This window comes from Passer domesticus, chromosome 6, assembly GCF_036417665.1.
Source record: "Passer domesticus isolate bPasDom1 chromosome 6, bPasDom1.hap1, whole genome shotgun sequence".
Taxonomy (NCBI): Eukaryota; Metazoa; Chordata; class Aves; order Passeriformes; family Passeridae; genus Passer; species Passer domesticus.
In genome coordinates this window covers 44,359,041-44,374,271 of record NC_087479.1, presented here as the reverse complement: position 1 = coordinate 44,374,271, position 15,231 = coordinate 44,359,041, and the positions used below count along the sequence as shown (strand labels likewise).

Here is a 15,231-nt window from a genome sequence, read left to right as displayed (position 1 = left end):
GAACAGGGATGGTACCAACTTACCTGGCATCTTTTTAATGCCATCACTTTAAAGACGTCTGTCAGAAATAATTATTTTTTTTAATAAGTAAAATTGCCATAAAATATATAATGTTCATGTTGTGCTCATAAGCACTATTTTTGCAGTCCAAACTTGATCATGGTTATCTTCAAAATGTATCAAACAGCTTGTGCACATCTTAGTATGGAAGGGTTTTAGTTTTGAGCTTTCATGTGGACAGACACGTGCCTCTATTTTTCTATATATTCTCTGGTGCTACTTCAAACAAAGTAGAGTTTTGATAATTGAGTAGCGCTGCATGTATTTTGTGTGTTCACGTGATTCCATGTGGCAGGAGGTTTTGGAGTTTTTTTAGGATTGTGAGAATGGGACTTAAAATCAGTGTTGCAAAATGTATATAATTGAGTAGCTCTGGGAAGAATCAGATCTTGTCCAGAGGAAATACTCTTGCCATTTGGACTGGCTTCTTTCTTTATACCAGCTGTAAAATCTCCTTCCCTAAAGATAACATTTGTTATTCCAATGAAGTTAATAGGATGTCAGTAAACAGGCCTGAAAGTAATCAAAAGGAGTTTGGAGATCAGCTTGGGGATGGAACATGTGCAAGTTTTCCTTGAGGTTTCTGGGTATGCACAGCACCCTGGTCTATCTCACAGCTCCAGATAAGAGTTTGTCTGTGCTCAATTCTTGTCATTGCTTTTAGCTCCAGGAATGTCCCAGCCTTGGGTCATAGCATTTGAATCAGTCACAAAGAAAATACAGCACACAGAGAAAGAAGCATATGCTGAAAATAGCTCAGATGCCATTGACTTCATTAAGATCAGACTTGGATTCCTTCCTCACCTTTTTTTTTTTGCTCTGTGAGTGTCAGTGGAAGTAACAAAAGTCAAATTAGCCAGACATTTTGTGCTTTTATATTAAAGTAAAGTAGTTGTCAAGTAAAGTGATTCAAACAACAGTTTTGCAGAAATCTTGCAAAAGTCGTAGGTAGTTTTTATAAATGGCAATTTTTGCCAATAATTACTCATGAATAAGGTTTTGTGTCTTTTTTTCCCCATCTGAAGGAGAAAGGAGTGTTCAGTTGCCATATATCCGCATGTGTCCTGTACATGCAACAGTACTGTAATGCAGGAATTGTACAAATTGTTGTTTTCTTTACTTTCCTTGAACTGGTCATCCCATCAGTTGCGTACATCTCAATTTAGGTGTCCCTAGAGATAAGATGCTGGAGGGTAGGGTGGAATAAAGCATTTTATATTGTGTTTCCTCTGGTTTTTAGCACTAAAGCTTATGCCAGTCATTTGGGATGTGTAATTTCTTCCTCGTGGAGAAAACAGAGCTTATGGGCTTCTAGAAAAATTAGAATAAATCTGATTTCTTTCTTGAAGTTCACACTCCATGTGAGGAAAACAACGGTGGTTGCTCCCATCTGTGCCTGCTGTCTCCGAGGGACCCCTTCTACAGCTGTGCCTGTCCCACTGGTGTGCAGCTGGAAGACGATGGCAGGACGTGCAAAGCAGGTAGGAGCTTGGATTTTTCTGCTGTCACAGTGCTGGTGTGGTTTGGGTTCACTGATCAGAGCTGATCCTTGAAGAACTGAGTTGAGAGGAACTGCCTGATAAACTGAAATGTCTTTTTGTATACAGACCTCCCACCAAGCTACCAAAGAGAGTGGTTTTTATGAACTAAAGTAATCCCTTGTAGTAGAATTCAGAATTTTGTCTGTGTTTAGGGTTGACAGTTCTCTGTAGGAATGAAGCAGTGTGTGGAACCCATTGCTGAAGGATTTTATTAGAAGTAAAGTTAAAGTAGGACATCTTTCTATTTGAACAGTGGAGAAATTTCTGCTTCCTCCCATTCATTCTCCAGAACAGGTCTGTGATAAAGTAGTGGTGGCTGAGTTGTTAACAGAAAACACTGTTCTAGGTGATGTCCCTGAGAAGTGGGAGAGGGTTGTGTATCACCAATAAAAAGCTGTTTAGAGAATAATAGCTGGAGTATACCTTTTAATTAGAAAGGGTAACTAAGATGCATATTTTGTATCCACAGGTTGAATGAGCCCTGTGGGATACTTTGAAAACTTTTTTTTTTCATTGATTGAGAAGTCTTTTTTAAAGATGCATCTTACAAATACAGTCAACTAACACTGATATGGTGATAGAAGACCAGGAGGGAAGATTTTGGAGAGTGTTCTGCTGACTCTGCTGCCTGTCTCCAGTGTGCTTCTGAGTCTAGTTTAATAATATAATCATTTTCTGATGTGGCTTGATTCCTCTGTGTACTGGAGCATGCATAAGAGATGCCTTTCATTTGTGAACCAGAAGCACGATTTAAACACTGAATCTCCAGGGTTTAAGGGCTGGTTTTATTAGCTCATCCTACCCTAATTGAAAGGCTTATAAGGTAGTTGTGCAGCTGCTGAGAGACTTTTCCCTTTACTCCTTCCAACTTTGGAAAGTTTTCCTTTCACAGCTTTTAAAAAACCCATCACAGAATGCTCAGGACAACCTTTTTAGACGTTCATATTGACCTCATGTTTCTGGCAGTGGGAATGAAGGTCAGCCTGCTTTTGGCAGATAGCACAAGCAGGACTGACTGCTTATACTGTGCTTTCACCTTTCCATTGTCAGGCCAGACAGTCTGCCAAGGGTTTTCTGTCAAAGAAGGGCGAAAAAGTGGGATGAGAACAGGAAATCTCGTTTTGCATAAGAATGTAGTTTTTTGTTCAGTTTTATGGATTATTTCTTTCCCAAGCTCCACATCTTTTGTTGCCCTTTCTTCCTTATGCCAATATCCATGTGCTTCTCTTTCCCATCTTGCAAATTAACTCCTTGGTTGCAAGGAACTGACTTTTTGTTCTCCACACGAGCCCTTTGTGGTGATGTTGTAGCAGGAGCTGCAGACCCAGGGGTGTTGACCACCTCTTCATTTTGTTCCCTGTTGGCTTGGGCAGAGGAGCAAAAGCAGAGTCACTTGGACACATGAGCTTCTTTGATTTCAGGCTGTTCAGTGAATCTCACAAAAGCTGCTGGGGGTTTATCTGCAGAAGGGAAAAGCATTCTGTTCTCAAAATCCCTGTCCATGTGGGGAGTTTACTGGTGCAAATATAACTATAGAATGTTAATATATATGTCTGTCAAAATGAATTCTTGAACAGAAAAGCCCTGAGGTGCTTAGGTGATTTAACTCTTGAATATTGAAGTGTACATACATTAATAATGATCAGGTGAGAGCACTCTGTAGCTCTTTACAAATGGTTAAAGGCCTAGGTAATTAACAAAAAATATGAATACATGGGCAGGCTGTGCCAGTATTTCCCTTGCTGAGTTACACCTGTATGTAATGAAAGTCTGAAATGCTAGATTTTTATACTTTGACTAAACTAATCATTGATATGCTGGAACCTTAAGTATTTTGCCTGTATTAAAATAATAGTTCATTTTCCAAAGTTTTAGCTTTTGGTGTTCATTCTTGCTTTCTCTCTGGTTTTAAGAGTTGCTCTCAATAAATTTTTAAAAAATTACCTTTACAGTAAATATCTGATAGATAGATAGATAGATAGATAGATAGCAACTGACATCAAGTGTATGTTCTCCTCTGGGAATGTGTATGTGTTTTGTGCAGGTGAATTGGTAAATTTATTGTTTTGCAGACTTGTGGTGCAAGGTCTGTTTTCCTCTGTTGGCTTGAAAATGTTCTGCACTACCTTGAAGTTCCCATATCAACAAGGAAGGGAGTTATAACTTTGGAAAGTAAATCAGCTGCTCCTGACCATGTACTCCTAGCAAACATTCAAGCTCTGGTCTTTGAAATTACTTAGGAGCTGTGTTGGACCACTGTTGTCTTGTTGGATGTGTCAAATACATGATTTTAGATGGGTGTCTGAACCTAATCTTGCTGGCATAAAAGGTAATGAAGTCACAGTTGGTAAAGCCTGTCTGATGTGTTCTGATATCAGGTTCTGGTTGTGCCTGTGGAGAGTGACCTACTCAGCAGGAATTGGTAATACCTTGTGACTTTCAAGAATAACTGACTAGTGAAATTTCATGTCTCCAAATGGAGCTTCAGTTCTTAGACTAGGTAGTTTTCTGGATTTGTTTATTGGGGTTTTTTTGGGGTTTTTTTTTTTTTTTATTTTGTTAATTTGTTTGAAAGCCTTTCCTAAGCTGACTTGAGCAATTGCATGAATATTTGAGAAAGGAACCAAAATTTGGTTGCAGTCATTTAGAAGGGTTGTGTAATTCTTCCAGCAAATAGGCCAGTTAAAATCAGAGCAAAAGGGGGGAAGTTTCACAAGCTTGGGGACCTTCTTTTAGTAATTTTGCTGATTTAGGACTATCCTGAATTTTTTCTTGCTTTCATGCTTAAGGATCACATTTATTTTCTTTATGAACAGAATTATTTTGATTCATGAGTCTTCTGTTTGTGTGCAATCTCTCCTTTCAAGAACTTGTTCTTTCTCCTTCTCTCCTGGGGTTCCCTTCCTAGGATTTAATGAGTTCTGTTGTTGGGTGTGTAGTGAGAAAGACAAATGTATTAATGGCCACTGTCTTGTCTTCAACAGTAAATTATTTGCTCCATTTTCACCCAGCAGAGCAGATACTTCAGGTGATACCTGTCACCTCTTTTGAGCAGATTGACCTTCCTCATGCTCTTCACTGTGCACAGTGAGTGATGTGAGTCTATCTGTTTCTCACTCCAGCTCTGGTGCACCTTTGGTGCAATTTGTACCACTTGAAGTGAATGTTTCCAGATAAAATGGAGCTGCATCTTTGCACCCCGTTCTGCCTTTGTGGAGCAAGTTTGTTTTGCTTTGCTGGGCAAAGCTGCAGTCTCAAAATATTGGATGACTCCCCCTGCTTTTTCCTTCCTCCTGTGGCTTGACCATGTGGTTCAGGTCAGTCACATTCAGGGAAGTCTAGATGTTTTTTGTGCATCTTGCCAGCTGTGATTAAACCCTGATCCCAGTCTCTTGTACAGCAGCTGTGTGTCTGCATCCTTCCAAGACTGAGCTGGTTTTGTAAACAGCATTCAGCAGCATGTTTCTCTTATGTTTGTGGAAAATTTATAATTTCTTTCTGCTGTGTTCAGTGTCACTGGCATATAGCTATCAGTGCAGGCCTTCTAAAGGAGTGACAAAAGCCACATCTTTTTTCTAAGTGGATATGTTTCCTGTAAGCAGTCACTCTGACTTCCTGAATTCCCTCTGCCTGTCAGAGTTGCATTCCCAAAGGTTCTTACTCTCATTGCACATAATTTTCTGATATTGTAGTATCAAGTTAGTCAAAGTATATGAAGTAGAATTAGTTGGATAGCATTTTAAAACCTATTATCCAGGGCTGATACCTGCAAAATATTTTCAATATTTCACACTTTGCTTTCCCAGGTCTTTACTAGCTTGGCTCTATTGTGATGAAGCTGTAATAGGTAGGATAAACTGGGACTTCAGCTAATGTTCTTTTTTATTCTATTTTTTTAACTTCAGCAAGGCCACTCAGAGCTACACGATATCAGAACTAGTCCAGATCCATGCAGCTTCTGGAAGCTTCTGGACCCCTTGTTTTTTAAAAAAATATTTTTCAGGATTTAGTTTTGCTTCTTATTAAATATGTAATGCTGGCTGCAGTATATAGATAAAATATTTCAGTAAGTGCTACAGAATTTTACTTTACTCATTATGCAAATTCATTGCAGCAATTTCACATGGCCTGGATATCATTAATTCTTGATCCATTTTACATATCTAAATTCCTCTCTAACCAAATTTAAATCTGTATTAAGAGGAACCTTTTTTTACTTGCTTCCACATAAAAACATAAACCAAAACAAGCCAAGCCTTTCTATGACACTGGAATCTCTTGGAGATTTAATTTTATTCTGATATATTGTTTTTCCATTTGTGTTGGGAAAGGTCATGATTCTGTTGCCTTTCTTGTGTTTGAAGGCAATGTGAGAGGCCTCTTGGTAAGAAGGCATAAGAGTGATTGAGGTATAGATGTATTTGCATGCAAAGAGTAGATGATAAATGCAACATCCAAGTTTGCCATAGTTTTGGAGAAATGCTGTTGATATTTTGAATTTTGCACAAAGAAGTGATGCCTGGAAGTAAAGGCAGTGCTAACTAAAGTATGTTGCTTTAATACACTAGGCATTGGCTCAGTATAGATCTAAGCCAGGGGGTGTCTGGACAATGTTCTTGATCACAGGATTTAGTTTTAGGTGGTCCTGCAAAGAGCAGGCAGTTGGATTCAACAGTCCTTTACAACTTGAGATGTTCTGTGATTTTAATTAGACCCAAGCAAAACTGTCTCCAGGAAGGGCTATAAAAACATAAATGGTCCTCTGCCATAGCTGAAGACAAAGAATTTGGCTGCAAAAGCGACCATATCAAAATGGTACTTTAGCTTCTGCTCACACTGATATTATTACTGAACTCAGAAAAAGGGAATGCCCATGTGCTGAGGCACAGATTTGTGAGCTGATGCTATCCACACAATGCTTGGTAATGGATTGCTCCTGTAAGGAGTCTTCTCCTAAAGGCTGTGCAAAAAATATGTTGGGGATAAATACCCACGATTGCATTGAATCCTGCTACTGACTTGCCTTAATGCTGAGGTAGCTGGCAGGTTTCACAGTGAGACAGGTACCTGAATTCACAATTATCTTAGTGGCTTCTTTACCACAGCAAATCTACCCTTACAGAAAAGGGGTTTGCACTGCTTGAGATGTGGAAATTAAACTCTTGCTGTGCATCAGCATGAGCATTCCTTAAAGCCAGCATGAGAACTGCTGCTGTGTATTGAGCTTTAAGCATAATGTAAGTCAAATGAATAAGTTACTCATTTTTAGAACCTTTTATATATTCAGTGGCAGGAGTTTGGTTGTTTTAAAGTGGTAACAAGGAGAATTTCTTCCCTCTTCTGCTCCCACTCCTCAAATGTACCTCAGTTGATAGGTACTTCGTAGAAATCTGGCTCCTTTTAGATATCTCAGTCTAGGTGTTGTAACTAGCCAGCTGCTTTTTGCAATAATATTGTCCCTGCTATGTCAGAATGTAAGTGGCCATTTGAGACATGGTGCATTGACCTCAACTCACCAGAGGCATTTCTCCAGTGGAAGGCAACTGTTCTTCACTTGAAAATGGGAGAGTTCGGCTGTGAGTTAGTCTTGTGTGGTCTTAGAAGTTGTAGGGCTTCTGCCAGGAAGGTGTGACAGCTGCAGTTTCTCAAATAAATGAAGAAATTCTGTTCTCCCAAATGAAAACCAGAAAGAAGCCCCCACATTTTCATAACTGGAAAAGAAAGTACTTGCTTCAGGTGTTTGAAGAGTCAGCAATGCTTTTCTGTCCTGGATCGTGTTGTTGAGGCAGATTCCCAGGGTCTTATTTCTCTTTGCCATTCTGCATGTTGTGAAAAAGAAAACTGTTTTTGTAACCTGCTGGCTAATACTGCATAACATGTATAGTGTTTTTTTAATATGCAGGAGATAGAAGAGTATTGAAAAAGAAATGCCAAGGCACTTTCTTCTCATCTCCTGTGGATTTCTGATGCACATCATGTTTTAAAAGTTTTGTCTGCGGTTCCTTGGTGAGCAATCATGAATTTATTACAGCAACTAAGCCTCCAAGCAAGACAAGCTGGCAGACAAATACCTTCATGGTGAAGTACTTACTTCATACCATTTAACCACCAAAGATTTCTTTGCTAACATGTCTTCCTGATAAATAAGAGGAATGGTATGGAGTAATCCAGACTTTCTGATGAAGTAGATCAACCACTAATTTGAGAGAAACAGCCTTTTTGAGAAAGAGAAGGATCAGGGAGATACTTGTTATTTGGGACAACTGCTGTAGATTCAGTTCTTTCAAATACCTGATAAAGCTTCTGCTGGCATTGTGTGAATAACTGTCTGGAGTATTTAGCACTTGGAAGAGAAACCTGGTGTGAAGAGAAGAAGAGAAGAGAAACCTCATAAACTCTGATTACATTCTATTGTTGATTTGGAGCTATATTGAGAAGCAGCACTCATGTCCTGATCTGTTTGTAATGAGATAAAAAAGCAAGAAGAAAAGTGTATTTTACCTTATTTCCTAGAACCTTGACAGCCAGCTGCATATTTGTCTCTCCCTGTTGACAGCTCTGTGACTGAAATGCAGCTGTGGAAAACCATGGGCTTGGTTGCAAGGTTCTTTGATTTCTTAGGTGTCTTCTGCCCTGTGCTTGGTGTTTGACTGCTGTAGGTTGACGTTATCCAGAAGCTGGATGACTTTTTCTTCACTCCCTCTCCCTCCCTATTGCACTCCCAAAGGTGTGTTGTACTTTCTTTGCTTATCCAGGAATTGTTTAAACTGCAAGTTTGTAATTAAAAACTGTTCAGTAATGGGTACCTGAGAGTCTGGGAAATCTCGAGGGAAGTATACCTCTTCTTCTTCTACTCCATTTAGTGAGTGGATTTTTCCCTTTCGTTCATGTGTAGATCTTTGTTTTGAGTCTGTTTTCCCCTTGTTTTATTTAGTGTGTTATGTTGATGAGTTTATTTGATTTACATTAAATGATTACATTATTTTCTATTCATAGCAACTTTTATGCCTCTCAATGGGGACTACTTTGTGTAGTGACAAAATGAAATAGCCTCATATGGAAATGGCCTTCTTTATAATTTCACTGGATAAAAGCCATTAGAAACATGCCATAAGGAACAAACCTGGAGGGAGTGAGGAGCATTCTTGAAGGTCTGCCACATCATCTTCTCGTTCTTTTGTCGGTGGTTTTCCTGGGCTATGGTGAATGAAACTTTCTTTTCAAGCTTTGTTGGTGCATGTTTCAAATTGATGACTACTTTCCAGGACTCTGAAACACTGTCTAGTTAGAGCTTATTTTTGTGGTTAGGGGTTTTTTGTTTTGGTTTTTTTTGGTGTGTGCATATAAAGGAAATAGCGAGGCTCTCCCTTTTCAGCTCTGTTGAGTCTCTGGATTGAGTCTGGTTTTATGCTGCAAAAGAACCACACCCTGGGTCTGCACTGAAAAGGTTTACATGTAAACTTTGTTATCTTGCATTCCCTTTGTGCTGGGAACATACACAGGCAAAGTCACCAAGACCCAGTGATAACTACCTAAGCTGCTGTGGCTTGACTGCTTCTTGGCTTCTTGCAGCATTGGGTGGCTGTCTCTCTGTTTTCCTGGATCAGTGTGAGATTGAGACTCTCCCTAGATTTGCAAACCCTAATTTGCAGCTGTTTGTATCTTTTTTGTCTGTTTTGTTTTGCTGTTTTGCCTTTTTCTTGATTGTGTCAGCTCAGAATTGAATTTTCTAGGCCTCCATCAGACTTGGCACATAGTAAATAATGCTTAAATTTCAAAGCATTGCACAGTTTTCAGCCTCAGAGAGGGCTCGTGGGGTGTAAATATTTATTTCTGTTTGTATAAAGGATGACAGCAGTGCAAAGAAACTTAATATGTTCAAGGTCTCTTGCTGAATGGGAAACATCTGCAATTAGAAGTCAATAAAAGTGGGATTGTAGAAAACCTATTATATTTCTGTTCATTTTAAAAATATATCAATTATGTATCTTGTTGAGTTGTAATGAATTTTTGATTCTTGTCTCTGTGCATTTGAAGTGTTACTGCCAAAAGTCTGTTTAACAGAAACTAGGTGGTAAAACGATGTCTGTTCCAAAGTCCTTATTCTGAGGCAGTGGAATTTTGTATCTCCAGCAGAGAGCAGGTACACGTAAACTTTAAAACCTTACTTTGTGAGGAAGCACCACAATCCAAAGCCTATCCTTTTTCTAGCAGTAGGGATTTTTAGCAGACTGTTTCTTGGCCTGTCCTTCTTCCTATGGCTTGCAGTGAGCTGTTATTAAGAATTCTGTGCAAAGGGATGTTAATTTTTTGTTGTTGTTAATAAAGAGTAGTAGCTGGGAGTATAATATCCATAAGGTAATAGATTTACCACTTAACATTTCCCACTTTCTCTTACCTTTTTTTAAAGCACACAGAGAATATGCAGATCCCAGGGCAGGTTAAGACTTAATTGTTCAAGTGCTTTGAGCTCTTTGGATGAAACCTGTGTGTAAGGGCAGCTTCTTTACTTGGTACAGCAGTAGCCAGATGGCTGTGCTGACCTTTGATTCTGGCTAATACCAATGCATTTATGACTTATATTAATGCTGTTTTGAGTAAAACTTCCTAAGAGTTGTCTCCTCCTCTGTCAGTAGTAACTTCTCAAACCTTTGTGCTCACAAGTATAATACTGGGCATCTAAAACTGAATGTGTCTCACAGAAACTCTGTCCTAAACTAGAGCAGGGTAACTGTGATTTCTGTCATGCAACAGCTTTTTCTGGAAGAAACATTACTTTTGTCCTAGTCAGCTGCTTTGTGCTAATGATCTTATCAGCTGTGCAGTTTAACTAATATTCCATTTGTGGGATTTCATTTTGGTGGCTATGTGAATGTGTCAAAACTCTGATTTGTAGGTGTTTTTTCTGGTTCGGGCAAAGTTAGAAGTCTGCTGCAATGATAGTGGAAGAAGCAGGAGACAGCAGCTTTTCCCTGTACCATGCAGACAGAAATGATGTAATTTATGAGTTACGTAAGTGCTCTGGTATTTCCGTTCTTTGTCACAATTGTTAGTTTTCCTTATGCTTACTTACCTTTCAATTAAATCAAGTCCTGTCTGAATGTGGCCACTCAAAACATTCTTTCAAAGAAACCTTTCCTGTTTCTATTTTGCTGGTTGCACACTCCCACTGCATGTGGGCCTTGGTTTAAAATTGCAGTGCAGTGTCCAGTTGGAGAGACATGGCCAGCCTTTCCCAGCCCACCACAGTCACACAGTAAGAAGAAGAAGCAGTCCTGTCTTCCTCTCAGACTGAAAGATAAATAAAGGCCTGGACTGGAATGCATAGTGCTGTTCGTGTTGCAACTGGCTCTAGTAAGGTAACCAAGGAGAAGGTATAAAAAGATTTTCCATTTATTTCTAGCTACTGCTAAAGTTTCTTTCAACTCCTTAAATATTAGTGATTTCTGAGGAGGTTGAGGAACTAGAAGGGGGTTTTATGGAGTTTTATTGATTTATATCCAGTCAGTTTCATTACATAATTTTTCTTTTGGTGTGAAGAGTGACTAATGTTAAACCATTGTGCAAGGTGTCATAGTTGTTTTGAATATTGGAAAGATTAAACATCATGGCAGTGTTACCAGTATTCATTTGCTCCATGTTTTCTCCCAAGACCATACTCTGGCCCTCTTTTGCCATACACTGGAAGTTTGCTGAATAATTCACTGTGTTGCAGCAACCAAGAAAATCCATGCTTTTTTGGTAAATCTTTTTCATTTATCAAGAGTGCTGAGGTAGCTGTGCTCGAGCAGCTTGTAAGGGAGTTGCCTGCAGTCAAAGTACTTCCAACACACTCTTTTCAAAAAGCACTTAAACCATTTTGTTCTTTGGAGCAGAGCTAAAGCCTTTCCTCTTTTTAGAGTGTATCTGATTTTCTCCCCACATGTCTAGAGATTTCCAGAGCTGTTTGTAATGAGAGTGAGTCTGTACATGCAGGTGCATGCTCATGCATATACATAAAACTGGGGGATGAGTCCTACAATAGGTCATTGTTCTAGCCTAATTAGCAGACAGACAAATGGGAAGGAATAGCGTGGCCTTTTCTGGCAAAGATTAACAGAGGCAGCCACTGCAGTCCACATGTTTAGGTTGGGTGAATAAATTGGAGCATTTGTTACTGTGTTATAGATGTCTTGTTACTTGTCAAATGTGAAGTGGGCCAAGGGAAGAATAAAAAAGGGTCTTGTCAAGCTGGTGAGATGGCCTGTTTTGCTGCTGTCAGCTCTGATTGCAGTTAGTTTTGCAAATAGAATACAGTTGCCATTTCCAGCAGTGAAGCATGAATTTTTAATAACAAAAGCACAAACCAACCAAATCACGGCAAGAATGATATCCTAGCATAGATATTAAAAATACTGATTTCTGGGTATGGCAGGAAAGCATCTTGTGTAAGTGACCAAAATAAAAGGTCTCCTAACTTGTTTCTCTAAGATTTATTAATTGCAAATAGAGTCTTTTTAGAGGTTTGGGTTTTTTTTATAATTGTTGTGTCTTTTTTTAAACTCAGATGTTGTTCTGATGCCCCATCCCTGGAAGAGTTCAGGGCCAGGCTTGGGTGGGACTCTGAGCAACCTGATCTAGAGGGTGGCATCCCTGTCTCTGACAGAAGGGATGGAATTAGAGGATCTTCAAGGTCCCTTCCAACCCAAACCTTTCTGTGGTTGTACATCAACCAGAATGGCTCATCAGCTCTTATGCTTATTAGATCTACTAAAAATTTCCCTTGAAGGTCTGCAGAAAGCTTGAGAAGACAGAGTAGAGAAGAATAAGCAGTTCAAAATTTAAACCAGTTGAAAAGGTAAAAACAATTTGAATTTGGGCATTTTAAAATGCTTTATAATTGGAAATTTTAGATTGATCTAGTTCCTCCTGGTTTTCTATTTATGGTTTGCATAGCAGACCTCTCATAAACTTCTGCTGAAGTGTTTGGTTGCTGCAATTGTGATGTTGGAATAGCTTGCATTTCCCACTCCCCTCCAAAAAGGCTTTTGTTCATTGTGTGGTGTTATAAATGACCATGTTGTAACAGTTTGCAGTTCTGTTGGGAATCTCTTGATCATGTGGTTAGAGAAGTGACTGCAGCGAGAGAGGTTTTGAAGATGAAGTTAATTGTCTGTTATAGCACTTTAGCACTAGGTAAATAGCTGGCTGTAATGTGTTAAGCAGATTCCAGGGTATCTAGGATAACACTGGGCAAGTCACAGCACAACACTTCTGCAGCCTTGAAAACATTCCTACCAACATTAATAATCAAAATACCTGCATGATACAGATAAAACTAATGAGCCAGACAAGCGTGTTTGTCCGGGTTTTTAGAGAGAACCAGTGTCAAGTTCTCATCTCTTGGTGTTGTGCTCAGAGCCTGCTGCCAGCTCTTTCTCTCTAGCAGAAATTTGTTAATGGAGTCAAATACAGTTATAACCAACTGTAATTTTAAACTGTGTTGTAATAAAAGACAGGATTTTTTGCACCTATCAAAAATTACCTCTGATAACAATCTATTACAGGCTTTCAACTGGGGGATATAATGTCATGGTACATGCTGTGGTAACATTTTCTCTGTTCACTTGTTTTTAATGTTCAAGGATGTAGGTGCATTTCTATCAAGAGTCTTCTTGTATAATATTTCACTTAATTTTCAGCATCCCTACAGAATTAGCCAGGTAGCCCATTCCCTTTGCTATTTCTTTTTCCTCACAAGTCTCAGTTAAAGGTATGTTAGAAAATAGAAGAAATTACCAAGAGGCATCTCATTCAGCTATCAACAAAATGTCCCAATTGTCAACTGAATATTTTGTTTGCTAGATCAGCAGGGAGAAGTTTTTCTGTTTATTTTTAGCCGTATATGTCCATGGGACAGAACTGAGGTTGGGAATGTATCTGCAGTTCTGTTTGCTAGGAGGAAAAGAGCAGCTGAACGTGTCAGAAACAAATAGTTTCTTTTGATTTGCAAGAAGGTTCTAGTCATGTAGTTGATTCAAGGTGGCTGGGCTGTCCTGTTCCTGGTCAAAACAATACTCTGCATGCAAATAAGTATGTGGTCTTATGCAGAGGTGAACCTGTCACAGCCCTGGATGAGATAAATCTGAGTCTAATTATTGCTGCTGTGAGGAAGTGAAGGCTGTTTTGGTACTGCTTGTGAGTTTTAGGGAGTGTTAACAGTGTCTTTCAGCCTGTTGTCTAGTCAGCATTTATAGACACAATCTGGTCCTTAGACTGATGGTTGCTTCCTCTGAACTTGTTTACAGTGAACCAAGGTGACCCTGCAATCCCTTGTGTGAAGAGGCAAAACGTATGCATTTGATTCTTATCTGTTTGTTCCCATGCAATGAGGCTTGTAATGTTGCTTATCCTAGAAATACATGTAATATTGGTAATTGCTGTGTTATCTCTTGCTAGGCGTGTATTTGATGGTCCTCTGCCTCACAGTACTTGTACTTCAGTATTAAGGTTATAATTGCAGACACATTGATGTAGTAGAAATTCAGAGGTTAAGGTGGATATAAACTTGAGTGCTCTTGGTGTATGAACAGCTGCCATGCTGTTCCTTGAGTTTTAGCCACCTCTCTTGGACCCCTCTTCCCTCTAAGGCATGTTCCCACAAAATTGTTTCAAGAAGGTGCCTGAAGAGATCAGTTATCTCTTCAGGACCTTACTCAGGATGCCATTTCTTTGCAGGATCCTGTGCTGCACCGTGTCATGGTCACTGCAGCCAAGGCTGCCCCCCACATTCACAGCCCAGCCAGTTCTTTGTTCTTGGTTGTACAAGGTGCAGCAGCACATCTTTCCTCACCGGCCTCTCCACCACCTGTGTTAGAAAGTTGACATCAGTGCTCTGCAGGAGCCTCGTGCACTGTGTGTGCTCAGCTCCCCCAGCAGAGATGGGGGCTGAAGTCCCCCATAAGAACCAGGGTGTGTGACTGTGAGGCTCCTTCCAGCTGTCTGTAAAAGACCTCATCCGCTTGCTCCTCCTGGTCTGGTGTCCTGTAACAAACACCCACAGCAGCGTCAGCCTGCCTGCTCTGCTCTTTAATCCTAACCCTGAAACTCTTGACTTGCTCATCATCCTCCCTGAGACAGAGGGCCATGTTCCAGGTGTTCTCTTAAATAAAAAGCAACTCCAACACCTCAACTGTCTTTTAAAATGTGTAATTGAAAACCTTTCTGTGCCTCTACATCTCTTAGATGACCAGATATATCACCCTTTCCCACGTTGAGTTCTGAGGCCTGAATTTTTACTTAACTTGCACTAAACAGTTTTTATTTTGACTCCTGTAATTCAGAAGCATATTTCAGAAGCATAGAAGCTAGACGTAAAACTTTGTTGCATGAGGTATTTGGTTCTGCTGTAGTTGCTGTGTCTCTCTTGCTTTGCTGTCATGAATGCATGGGCTTTCATTCCTCCCTTTTCTCCAGGGTTTTTTTCAGCTCTGAATTGTTTCTCTCTTCTGCCTTCGCCTTGCCTCAAAGTGATGCTGTCCTTACCAGACCCTGTCAGCTGATGCTGACTGGGAGAAGCATTCTTGCTGGAGCCCCTCACTGTGCCAGCACAAGTGTTTGTGGAGCTCTGCAGGTCTGGTTGTTAACTTAG

At 39.8% G+C, this 15,231-nt stretch overlaps 1 protein-coding gene across 1 annotated transcript in view; it reads left to right on the top strand.

Annotated features, from left to right (window-relative positions):
• Positions 1 to 15,231, top strand: part of LRP5 (LDL receptor related protein 5) — a 134,178-nt gene that overhangs the window by 49,701 nt on the left and 69,246 nt on the right. Inside the window, exon 5 of the mRNA XM_064425073.1 lies at positions 1,410 to 1,541. Within this exon, the coding sequence (XP_064281143.1) occupies positions 1,410 to 1,541 (132 nt within the window). The remainder of the gene's footprint in view (positions 1 to 1,409; positions 1,542 to 15,231) is intronic.